The following is a 12,500-nucleotide window of genomic DNA, read 5'->3' as shown; positions in this document are numbered from 1 at the left end:
ATAAAAGTATTGTCTAGACTCCAATAATTAATTCCAATCAACAGTTTCGTTATTCACTGTCGTCAACTACAGTAGCCAGATGGGTTAATGAATCATATTCAGAGTTGTACATGTAGTTGGCCGATTTCGATCCACTTTGCCGGTTTCTGTTTCAAATGCCCAATGTCACAGTTACTGTAATTGAAAGTTGTGACAAATGAAACTGTTGATGGCAGTAACAGTAATTTTAAAGTAGGAGTTTATGAAAGTAGCATAATTGTACATGTAAGACACAGAATTAAGGAGATGGCCCTAACTCAGCTAATTTGTTATCTTTTGGTTGCCAGTTTCTTACTCTAGGTAATAATTCAGTTTTTGTACACTTTTTCATCTAATTTCTAAAATTGTTTAAGTGTAGAAGTGAACATTGTTCTTAATAGTGGCCAGAGGTACATGTAAGCCTCACTCAAATGCAAGGACTTTACTTGCAAGGTGTATCCCTATTACAAGTATATTTTCTTTCTTGCATTGAAGGTTTTATTTTAATTTCTTTTTTTAATATGAGAATAAACAAGAAACTTTAAAATTTTGGGTTCAAATTTTCGGTAACAAAAGCTACCCTAGAGGGTTTTAATTAGAGTACCCTATAATGGTGCCATGTTAAATTAAATTGTTTCATACCAAGAACTTAGTTCCATTCTGTATTTACCATCTTCAGTGAGGGTATTAGAGTCCACATCACAGTACCCACCAATAACCTTGGGTTTGAAGAGATTTGTCTGTGACCTGAAACCAAAACATTAATAATATTGACACAGCAACAACTACAGTATTTTTTTGGTTGGTACAGGACTGTACCAATAATATTCACAAAACACTGATAACTAACGGAGTCAGGAAGAATGAAATACAGCAGGGTATTGGCATGGAAATGCTTGTAAGAATCATAGAAGGATAAATTAATTTAATTAATTAAACAGAGATATCTTTGGTTATTAAGCAACATGCATGAAGTCAAAACAAGGGCAAAAGTTGTGTAATTGTGACTTTTGTTTTAGATATAATAAAGATAATCTCAACACTTATGGATCCTGTCAAGCCACAGGGAAAAAAAATTAATTGCACCTCATATTTCTGCTTTTCATATAGAAACAGATTGGAGCAAAATGCACTCACATTAAGCACTCTTCAAGCAAAAATATGATTATTATTTCAGAATTATCATACACACATACATGTATAGAAAAAGCTTAACAAATAATCCATCCTTAACTGGGGTGTTGTAACTCATATACCTTAGTGTAGGAATGTCCTACTAACTACAAGATTTAGGTTTCAAACCTGGATGTTTCTGAAAGCTTCTTTACGAATTAAAAAACAATTTTTTTTTCTTTCTTTACTGAATTGATCATAATTTATTTCACAAAAAAAAACCTGTCAAACAACAGTGTACCTGTCATGAGACTGCACACTATCTGTAAGATCCATGTACAGGTTTTGAGCTCTGCAGTAAGTCAGCTGCTTAGAGCAAACAAGAGAAGAAGAATCGGCCTGAAAGGGAGAAACAAAAAAAAACAAACAATTTCATACATACGAGTACCACTAACCACTTAACAAAGAGGTCAAACCTAGTTTGATGGCCTGATTCTCAAGAACAGGAATGTAAAAACAAAAGTCAACACCCAGGAAAAGTTACTGGCTACTTCAAAAAGAACTTCTGGTCCCATAATCACCTTTGAAGTGATAATTAAAAATAAAAATGGACGAAAGCAATGCAACCTTTTTTTAAACATTATTTTGTGACACCAAGAAAAGTATTACACACTCAAACTGTACAGTTCCAGTCTGGCCATGTAATTGTCCAAAATATGATGATTCAGTCTGAAAAGCGCCTACACAATGAAGATAGCAAATTTGACTTGCTGATAAAATAACTAAATATAGTAATAATTATTATAATAATAGTTGTCCTCACTCTCTAGAACAAAAACATTATATATTGTTCTTTCCAGAGGACAACAAGAGTTACTGACAATTTATATTTCAACATTTTTACCAATAATTTGTCTTTTCTCCTTCAAAACAAATTTTTCATGATACTTTACATCAGAGCAGAAAACAATTATACCCTTCGAGTTTAAAGTACTCATTCCATCATCCAGCTCATTAATCCCTCCATAGAATTCACCAAATACCATCTCCTACCATTCACAATTATGGCAAAACGTTTCCAAGGAAGTACCAGTATGCCCCAGACTCCACTAGCTATATAGAGACTTCGTGTCTATACATAGAGGATATTACACGGAGACAAGAAGATACACATTTTAAGTTCGAGTGGCAAGAACAATATATATATATATGTTTCCTGCCACAAGAACATAAAGTTCATATCCTCGAGCTAACACATATTTTTCTCTTATTATACAGACAGAAGTGTTTTATACACCATTTTTTCTTTCTAACACCGCTCGAGCACAAACTTTATTTACCACAAATAATTGTAGCTCGGCGGCAGGAACTTCTTCAATTTTTGCATTTCTTCTTCCTTGCATAATTTTAAGTTGTGTGAAGTTTTAATCTTCGTGTTAGCATTTTCTTGTTTCCCAGAGATGGCTTTTAAGTCAGTTTCAGAGGATTTCAACAATCTGTCACTGGCCATTTTCCACTGACTGTTTGCACAAACAACCATGTAAAAGAAGCAAATGACGTCATCAATATCCTCACTAGTGACTACGAGGAAATGGAAAACATGCCGCTTGGGTCACGGATGTAGTTTCGTATATGAATTTGATGAGTGGTGCATCTTACAGTAAAACACTCCTGTCTATCTAATAAAGAGTATTTAGATTCTCGCTTACACTTGCATTAAAGTAGGGATGGCACAGTGGTGAAAGCACTCGCATTCCATCAATGGCGCCCACTTTCGATTCCCAGACTTGGTGTCACATGTGGGTTGACTTTGTTGGTTCTCTACTCTGCTCCAACAAGTTTTTCTCTTCCACTCTCCCCAAAAACCAACCAATGATTTGATATTAGTTGTTTGATTTTATTTTATTTCTCTACAGTACCCCCATGCAATTATCGCCTCAGCGCTAAACACAGTTGATGTCTTAAATAATACGTTTCTTCGTTAACACTAAAAAACAAGTTCTTTACAGTAGTTCACTGATGGCACCCTTTAATTCATGACTATTGAAAACGTTCTTCCATCTCGTCAAATTTTATTAAAAACTCTGCAGAAGTCTCATGCAGCTTGGTAGAGCACTGGAACTACGGATGCAGCGATTACAAGGTCATGTGTTCAACTCCTGTAATATTTACAGCTGTATGTACAATTGTGAAACTTCTATGATGTAGCGACCAAGATTTAAACATAAGACCAAGTGTCACAGATCTTTACTTCAAATTACCTTAGTTCCTTTAGGCTTGCACACAAACTGTAGGCTATCCTGAACAGATTTTACATAACCAAAATCAGCATCCTTCCAGAACTGGTAGACCTTTTCTTCAATTCTACATGAGTTTAAACAAGCAATAACTATATTATTGGTTACAACCACTGATATTTTCTACAGGTCACAGGTCACAGGTCACAGGCCACAGGCTACTCTAGGTCATTATTTTACCAATACAGAAAGTATCCTAAACATTCATAAAAGCTAACCTTAGGCCTTCTTAGGCCTAAACTAAAAGTTTTTAGGCCTAAGGTTAACTTTTATGAATATTTGGAATACTTAATTCTGTATTGGTAAAACAGTGACCTGTGACCTGTGGCCTGTAAAAAATACCAGACGTAGTTAAAAGAAAATTTTAACATACAATCTGAATTGCATGCTCTACTGACTCCATATAAAATGTACTTTGAAGTGGTTATTAAACTGTTAACTTGGACAAAATTAGAACAGTTGTATGTAAACTATATGGAAGAATTAAGGTAAAGGTCCTTATTTAACATGGGTAACATCATCATTTGACAGAACTACAGTTACTGAAAAACTTTGTGGCCCTTGGTGCACACCTCTTACCCACGTTCCTCTATCAAATTTGCTCAGTTTTGGAGGTATTCAAAGCTACAGCTACAGGGAACAAAGGAAAGTCGAAACAGACCTCCAGCTCAGAAGGTCATGCACTTTCTCACTGTGCTATGCCTGTCTCATTCATTAGATACAATCTCTTATTGATACAAACTTTTCAAGTCCAAGAAAGTTGGCGCAGGCTCAAGTAGAGAGAGCTGACCGCTAGCAAGGAAATCTGGGACTATCAGGAAGCCATAATCCCCAATCACATGCCTTGGGAAACATGATATTGAATACACGATATTCAGGACATACAATGCTAGGAGAGGTATTTCCCTGAAAACCCTTACACCATCTAACCCCATTTCCATGCATCTTCATTGCTCCTTCTCAACCCTCCCAAGGATTCATTAGTTGAATGTATCAACTGGGATGTTATTGACAAACTTACGTCCTGAAATATCGTCCACCCCTGCTATCTTCACAATGTGGTTTTCTGAACCACTTCTCTGGTGTTGTGCAGCCTTCCTCGTAGCCCCAGCATTGCTTGGGCCTGACATTAGTGTCCTGTGATAAATACAACAACAGCAGGGTTTTCGATAGCTTTTCCAAGTACCGGATTTAATAATAAAAGTATCAGTTATGGTTTGTTTCTGTTGTAAGGCTGATTGCAAGTGCCTTAGTAGCAAACCCTCAAGGAGGTCTGAAACTCTCAGAAATGCTGTTTACATGTACATTCTTGATGTTGGAGAAAGGAAAGAAAACTAAATTTATCGTGTGAATGAAATGCCAGCAGATCAATTACTCCATTTAGTAAGCAAGATAATGCAATGTGACTTCATGTTAGTGCATGTGATTGTTTTGTGTTGATTCAGCACATGGCTTCCTGAGATAACCAAGTCCAAAAAGGAAAAAGGAAGAAAGGAGCCAACATACATCTTGTCAAAGTACCAGAAGTGAAATGGTAAACAACCAGACAAAACGTCTGAATGAAACATCAAATGAAAACCCTCAATAGCCCACATTAGTTTGCAAATGTTACTTTTAATAGTAACTTTTTTGTATTAACCCATTAACACCTCAAATACCCTAGGATACCCCTCACTGACGAGTAAAATCGTCTGGCGTTAAACAGGGTAAAATCTACCAAGTGTCACTCTCAGGGGTCATTGGGTTAATAACATACTTAATAGTAAGAAAGGGGGGCTAGCGAGTCACATGAGATACAAATTAAAAGTTGTTTGAAAACAGAAAAGGAATGTACATGTACATGTATATAGAGGATAAAAATTAACATAGATTTAGCCAAGCCTAAAAGTGGGGAGCTCCTGTTTCTAACCCCAGAAAGCAATAATTATAGTGTACATGGAAATAATAATTACTATGCTTCAGCATAAAGTACAAAATTAAAAGTCATTACTGTATAAAGTTTACAGTGATCAAACAGATCAAACACCTGTGAGCTGACAGCAGTAAACAAACAAGCCTTGAAAACAATAACCAACAATTTTAATGAACTGTCATCTAAAATTGAATTTTCATGTACAGTAATCACTTTCACAACATTTCGAGTACATGTAAATAGAAAGATCTGATTGGCTCTTACTAACAATGCAATATCATCACAGTATAGTAGAGAATGAAAGCAGACTTTAATACATGGTATTAATAAAACAAAAAAGGCGGGAATCATGACGTCGTTGCTCAATATGACCACTCCTGTTACATACAAAAAATACGCCTATTGGTTCCTGGATGTACTGGTTGTATTGATTTTACAAGTGTTTTAGTTCCCGGTAAAACACTCCTATCCATACAATAAAAGATGTACATGTTACGGCTGAATTTCTTGTGTGGTTCAAAATTTCTCAAACAAGTTCAATTTTGATTTTTCCTTTGTTTCATATTATGATAATGAATATTATACATAGCAAAATCAAAACTGAACTGGATTGAAAATTTTTTAGAAAAAGTTTGAACCACATATAACTCAAGCGCAGTTGCGTGGGGAACGGGTTTGGGGGCATGTACAAGCAAGAAGTGGGCTACATGGTTTAACGAATGTGAAACTACAGTACAGAGCAAGTAAGTCAAGAATATAGAGAGGAAGTGTGTGCAGGTCAACCGCAGGGAAAGAATACAAGCAAGGTCACGGGAAGGTGGGGGGGGAGGGGGGGGAATGGGCGCTCTTAGAATAGACCTCTTTAGCTTGTACGTTTTGTTTTCCCATTTCAGACCACATGATGTTCTCAAGGGAATTTTCCTTTTGTTTTTTCATAAGTTATGCGTACATATTCACGTGCATAGGACGACATTTGAAACAAAGTTTTCCCTTTTCCCTAGAGTAATATCACATGGTCTGAAATGGGAAAACAAAATGTACAAGCTAAAAAGGTCTACTTAACAATTATTCCATGATCACACGTTGGATATGAGATGATGGATAGCCAACGAGGCGCGTAGCGCCGAGGTGGCTATAATCATCTCATATCCAACAAGCGCGAGTGGAATAATTGTTTTGTTAAAAACGCACCCAAAATATAGAAAACTAGACTACAATATAAAATAAAAAGGCCCAAAATATCACGCATATGCTTGCCGTATTTGTAGATCATGGTATAATGGCCAATAACCCATGATGGCTTAGCCAATCAAAACTCTCGAATTGCATTATCCAATGATCCAGTTTTCAATTATGACTGATACATAATATAAGCTTATATGAAATATATATCTTGCTCAATAGCCGCCAAGTCTGCATTTTGTCCCCTGTTTCTACTTTCAAGGCCCCAGACGAGTACTCATACACCATAAACCTTTTGAAGCATTACTTCCAAGCAGGCCACTTTTCTTGGAGGGAATAGGACAGACAAGAACACGTTCGCGTACAAAGCAGAAAAAACAATGCATTTTTTTTTTATGTTCGGCTGATGTCCTCACCTGACAATTTCCATGTGTTCTACAAGTTGATGCATCAGATTGGTCGCTTTGTGAAAAGAACGAGTCTCCCTTTCCGTGATTTTCAGTTTCTTTGTTCTTAATAAGCTGGTTGTCTGAAAAACTTACTGAAAACACCGCAAAAACTTGCACCATTCGGAAGAGCATGATTGTCAACCTCGTTCCCAGGGTCTCTCTTCTTCCAGCCCTCTGCAGCAGGTTGGGAATGACGTTGCTCGAGTTAAAGGGGCAAAGAGAAGACCAGAAACGATCTCGCTCTCAATGGGAATGCCATGGATGCACCGTAATACTAAGCTTTGTACTTTGTATAAGCATAACTTACTAGTCTACACGTTCTTGTCCTACTTGAGATTCCTGGCCTATTGTCCTACTTGAGATTCCTGGCCTACTTGAGCTTCTTTTCCTACTCGAGGTTCTTGGCCTACTTGAGATTCCTGGCCTACTCGAGATTCTTGGCCTACTCGAGGTTCTTTGCCTACTTTAGGCCCGGGACTTTAGGTTTTTAACCTACTTGAGATTCTTGCCCTACTCGAGGTTCTTGGCCTTGTTAAGGTTCCTGGCCTACTTGAGGTTCTTTTCCTACTCGAAGTTCTTGGTCTACTTGAGATTCTTGGCCTACTTGAGGTTCTTAACCTACTTGAGATTCTTTTCCTACTCGAGGTTCTTGGTCTACTTGAGGTGCTTGGCCTACTTGAGGTTCTTGTCATACTGGTGGTTCTTGGCCTACTCGAGGTTCTTGCCCTATTTGAGATTCTAGGCCTACTTATATACTCCATGGGAGAATGCCATGCATGCACCGTAATACTAAGCTTTGTACTGTATATAAACATCACTTACTAGTCTACACGTTCTGTCCTCTGGCGCGAGTCAAACAGTTGCTTTTTTTCACGGTGATACACGACTGTTGACTTGCACCAGGAGCTTGCCTCTCCCATACCTTTAAGCGTATCTTTCTAATTTTAGAACGCCACGGGTTGTTCTTCGGCTCCGCACGCTCTGTTAAGAATGGCCAATCAGAATTAAGTTTTATTGTTAAACGAAGACAAAAATATCAAAAACAATCTATGCAAATTGTGCAAATTGATGTTACTTGATGTAAGCTTCAGGTGGCTCCATATGGTTATTCGCTGTTCATTTGGCCTGCATTAGTATCAACTATCCACGGGAATTTTCGCATTTCTGTTAATGGCACCTCTCTCAAGGCTATCAAAATAAACTTGAAGACAGAAATACTCTTTTCAACCATCACTGTTAAATTAACGGAGTTTTACCTGGAATTAGAACTCTCTAAAGATAGGTTGTTTACAGTGTTTATTTTGCTTTTATTTTGATTTTCTTCCATGTTAAACCATGACATTACATCACATTTGTCCAGAGAAATTTTCTGAAGGCCAAAGAAATAGGGCTTACGAAGGTAGTTTCGTCGCTTTTAGTGAATTATTATTTGTGTTTTTTAGCTCCACTTAAAAAAATGTCTTACAAAATCTCTTGATGAATTGCAGACGGAAGGCGTAAACAGTAATTACCGTTCTGTAAATTTCACCGAAGAAAACTGGAGATATTTCACGTGAAAGTTTTGCATTTTTTTCATCGCACAACACGCGTCACAGAATAGGAATTCGCCAAGATCGCCATTTGAGCATGCGTGAGATTCCCAACCACGTGCACGCTTTAAGTGCACGCGCGCGCGTACCTCTGCTTGAGATCTAATGTTTACCTGAGCGAAGAAATCGATGGAATTTGGAACGAGAGCTCAACCTCGACCTCTTCGCAAAAAAGGACAAAAGTGTGGAGGAGCATCATCTTCACTTGGTCTACAAATATGGGAATCCTTCTTTTAAGATTTTTTCTTGTTTTCCGTACCGTTCACGACTCCAAGGACGGTTGTGTCCATCGATGGTTGTTAGAATCAAATAAGTTGTTCAGAACAGTGGCCGTGGGACTCCGAAAAAATTGCAGCCTTCTTGCGGATAGGTAAACATTTCCAAAAGTTGATACATCCACATGATTTTAACGAAAAAAGAGTTTGCAAAGTTGGTACACGAGACTGGGTGAAGCTGAAGGCCTGGCCAAACGCTCGCAACATTTCAACGCAACATCTTGCAGCATTGTTGGGCACAACATGTTGCATCGGCGTTTGGCCACCCTGTTGCGATATGTTGCGATAAGTTGCAACATGTTGGATGATGTTGGATCAAATTTGAAAACGGTCAATTTTCTCGTGCAACATTTTGGATGTTGCATGATGATGTACTCGTTTGGCCACCACCATACATTGTTGAGCTAGGATGGCACAGTTGGTTAGTGCGCAGCCTTGGTGCCTTGGTCCTGAGTTCGATTCCCGGATCTCGCATCCTTGTTTCGACTTCTTTCCTTTCCGTGTAGCTAAGTAGCTTTAAATACCCGTAAAACGGAGCACTGATGGAAAGTGGGGAGTAAAATAAGCACACCGGTGACTTCAGGTTTGTCAGTTGAATTACTGTTACGAGTTATCGACGTTAAATATGGTTACTTTACTTTACTTTTAGGGCATGCGCGTTAGGTCCACTTCGGGCACGCCAGAGGCCTGGGGCACATGAACATTGACATGTTGCGTTGAAAATGATCAACACATGTCGCAACATCATGCAACAATGTTGCAAGATGTTGCGTTGAAATGTTGCGAGCGTTTGGCCAGGCCTTAACTGGGAATGGAGCTTCACTATCCAAGGCTATATATGTGCCATTGTAGACGAGAAACTGAGGAGGATACTAACAGGTTCTGTAGTCCACATTCTACCATTCAGCAATTTCCCTCGTCCTGCTAAATCCCCAAGACCTGTCATGCACAAATGCATATCTTTGCCAGAATTTAAGCAAGGAGGCCTTGAGCAACAATCATCCAGCATTGTAACTGTAGGAGGGGTCCTGTAGCTTTGAAGATGAGCTTGATTTTGTACTTTCAAAAGCTTTAGCTGACAAAAAAGACAAGGTGGTGAGGTGCACAAACATGAACTGCTTGCGTCAATGGGCAGTTTTCCCATTTGTCATGTCTTGGCAGGAAGGGAATGTCCAATAACAGAAAATTTGGTTATATCCAGCATGTATGATACTGAGTAAAGCACAATAGTCCAATGAGGGTACAGGCACTAATTTATTGTTATTTTCCTTGAAAATAGACAAGATTGTTGCGTTACTTTTAGATTGCTATTTCCGACACCTATTTTCACGTGCCTGTGATAAATATTATTATTGGAGACGTCACACTTTGATTTCCTAAGTTGTCACGGACGGCAACCACAAGTGAGGTGATTTCCCTTTAACTTCTCTTGTAACAATCATGTTACCTAGTATCTATATCCACAAATTTACAAACGATAATTTAAATTTCTTGGAGAGGCTTTTCAGGGCCAGTGAAACGCAATCACGACAAAACAATACAGAACATTCAACAACAAATTAATATTAATTAAGAATCCCAACTGGCCGGAGGCAAGCTACAATAGTTGGCTATTTACAAGTGCAGCTGAGAACTACCAGGAATAAATTCAACCAGTGGTCAGAACGTGTCTTCAACCCGGGATCCCCAGATCTCAAGACAAACGCCCTAACCGCTGGACCGCACTGCCCAGATAACTCATAAGCGAGATAGAAGCTCCAAAGTCACAGGCTCCTATCGGCCTAAACGACGGATAGCGCTATCCGCCGGATAAATCCCCATCCAGTGGATAAGCCATAGCAAAACCAATTGCGTTTATTCAAGAGAAATTTCGCATCTCCAAGCGGTCAGGAATGTTTATTATATAAATACAGATGAAGTTCTAACGTTCTAACGTAGACTGCGAGCAGGCTCCCTTTTGCTTTAAAATCGTCGCAACGAATACTTCAAAATGGCCGAGACTGGGGGTCCCAAATACCGTGGGCGTTGGTTAGAGCGACTAACGCAGGACAACGGCACAATTAATTATGTAACCATCGCAACGGTGATCTGGTATACCAAAAGAAATAGAGACAAGTACAAAATGGTGACACCAAAACAACATGAAGTTTCATTTGCCCTGCTGCTCAGTGTTTTCTTGATTTCTTTTATATCTTCCTTAATGTCAGCCAGCGATTTTCTATTTTTGATAAGCACCGCAGTTACTCTTTCTCTCAGAGTTTTAAGGGCATTCGTTAATTCAGTCAATGAATCTGTGACGTTTGAGAATAGAATATTCCCACTAAGAATGGAAGTAATATTTCCTCGGAATGAGTTTACGTCCTCATTCAGTTCCTTGAGAGGGGTTTTCACTTCTGACAACATATCCTTTGCACCTGCAGTTACATTTTTCCTCAGTACTGTGACGGCCTCTTTTATTTCAGCTAACTCTTCCAGAATAGTTACTTCCAGAAGAAGTCTGCTTTCATTCGTATTGAGATCTTTCAGCATTTCTGAGACCAGTTGATCTAAAAAATAAAACACTTCAATGTAAAATGTAATCGTTGCGCAGTCCACACCAAAAAGATCGTCACGCAGAAATACCGTCAGCATTGGGACTTGCCGGCTCATGCAGAAAGGAAAGGAAAGGAAAGGAAACTTTATTTGAGTGTCTAGTCGTTCTAGCGCTGGAGCACTTATTGGGTACGTTTTTATACACTGTAAACTGAAATCAACAAATTAACAAAAATCAAATCAAATGTTGGCTTTTTGTTAGGAGAGGGGAAAACCGGAGTACCTGAAGAAAAATCTCTCAGTGCAGAATAGAGAACCAACAAACTCAACCCACATGTGACGCCGGGTCTGGGAATCGAACCCAAGCCACATTGGTGGGAGGCGAGTGCTCTCATCACTGAACCAGCCCCAGTGCACCCTACAGAAGTTACTAATAGACCATATTCATATTCTTAGTATTGGACTGGAACTAGCTTGCAATGGAGGCTAATGCATATGCGGGGGAACCTTTTCAAATGCAAATACTTTTTAATATATTCCACCTCATTAGCCTTCATTGCAAGCTACAATCTTGGACAAAAAGGGTTGAGAATATTAAAAACAGGGGTTATTTTGCGCACTACGTCCTCAATATCGCACACTATTTGCCATCCCCCTCCCCCCTACAACCAATGTTGATAAGCCCCGGTTCGACATACTTTGTTTCGTCTAGCAACATTGATCAGGGGAGTTGGGGGCAAAAAGAGAGCTTCTTTTTCATACTTGTGATCGGAGTTTAGTCCAAAAGCAGAGTTTTCTCAACAATTTTGTCCAAGATTGTAGTTTCAGTGGTCTATTGCGGTTATAAACAGCCCTTCATCAAAATGGTTTTTACAAATAAATGCCAGAAAAGATACGGAGATCGGACGCTTCTATAACTGTGTTCATCGAGTAGTAAGTGATACATATGAAGAACAAACAGTTCTGCTATGTACAGATTGGTACATTGCGAACGGTCCCATCGTTAAATTGGACATGTCTTTTGTAATCGATCGCGATGTACCAGTTGTTAACTTGTTAAAAATAAATCATTGGGGTCTTGAGAAATTGCCATGCCAGTCATCGCCTTTAAGTCCAAGCACCCATTTCAAATA

The 12,500-nt window shown here is 38.7% G+C and overlaps 2 protein-coding genes across 2 annotated transcripts in view; both read right to left on the bottom strand.

Annotated features, from left to right (window-relative positions):
* Positions 1 to 7,124, bottom strand: part of LOC137993233 (EGF domain-specific O-linked N-acetylglucosamine transferase-like) — a 20,153-nt gene extending 13,029 nt beyond the window's left edge. Inside the window, exons 1-5 of the mRNA XM_068838955.1 lie at positions 6,939 to 7,124; positions 4,450 to 4,565; positions 3,393 to 3,495; positions 1,433 to 1,530; positions 661 to 765 (exon numbers count right to left, since the gene is read on the bottom strand). Coding sequence (XP_068695056.1) covers positions 661 to 765; positions 1,433 to 1,530; positions 3,393 to 3,495; positions 4,450 to 4,565; positions 6,939 to 7,103 — 587 coding nt within the window. The 5' untranslated portion in view covers positions 7,104 to 7,124. The remainder of the gene's footprint in view (positions 1 to 660; positions 766 to 1,432; positions 1,531 to 3,392; positions 3,496 to 4,449; positions 4,566 to 6,938) is intronic.
* Positions 7,125 to 10,070: 2,946 nt separating this feature from the next.
* LOC137990848 (uncharacterized) overlaps positions 10,071 to 12,500 on the bottom strand; it is a 3,838-nt gene continuing 1,408 nt past the window's right edge. The window contains exon 2 of the mRNA XM_068835956.1: positions 10,071 to 11,381. Within this exon, the coding sequence (XP_068692057.1) occupies positions 10,900 to 11,381 (482 nt within the window). The 3' untranslated portion in view covers positions 10,071 to 10,899. The remainder of the gene's footprint in view (positions 11,382 to 12,500) is intronic.

This window comes from Montipora foliosa, chromosome 2, assembly GCF_036669935.1.
Source record: "Montipora foliosa isolate CH-2021 chromosome 2, ASM3666993v2, whole genome shotgun sequence".
Classification (NCBI taxonomy): domain Eukaryota; kingdom Metazoa; phylum Cnidaria; class Anthozoa; order Scleractinia; family Acroporidae; genus Montipora; species Montipora foliosa.
The sequence above is the reverse complement of the archived record's forward strand: the minus strand, read 5'-3'. Positions and strand labels throughout refer to the sequence as shown.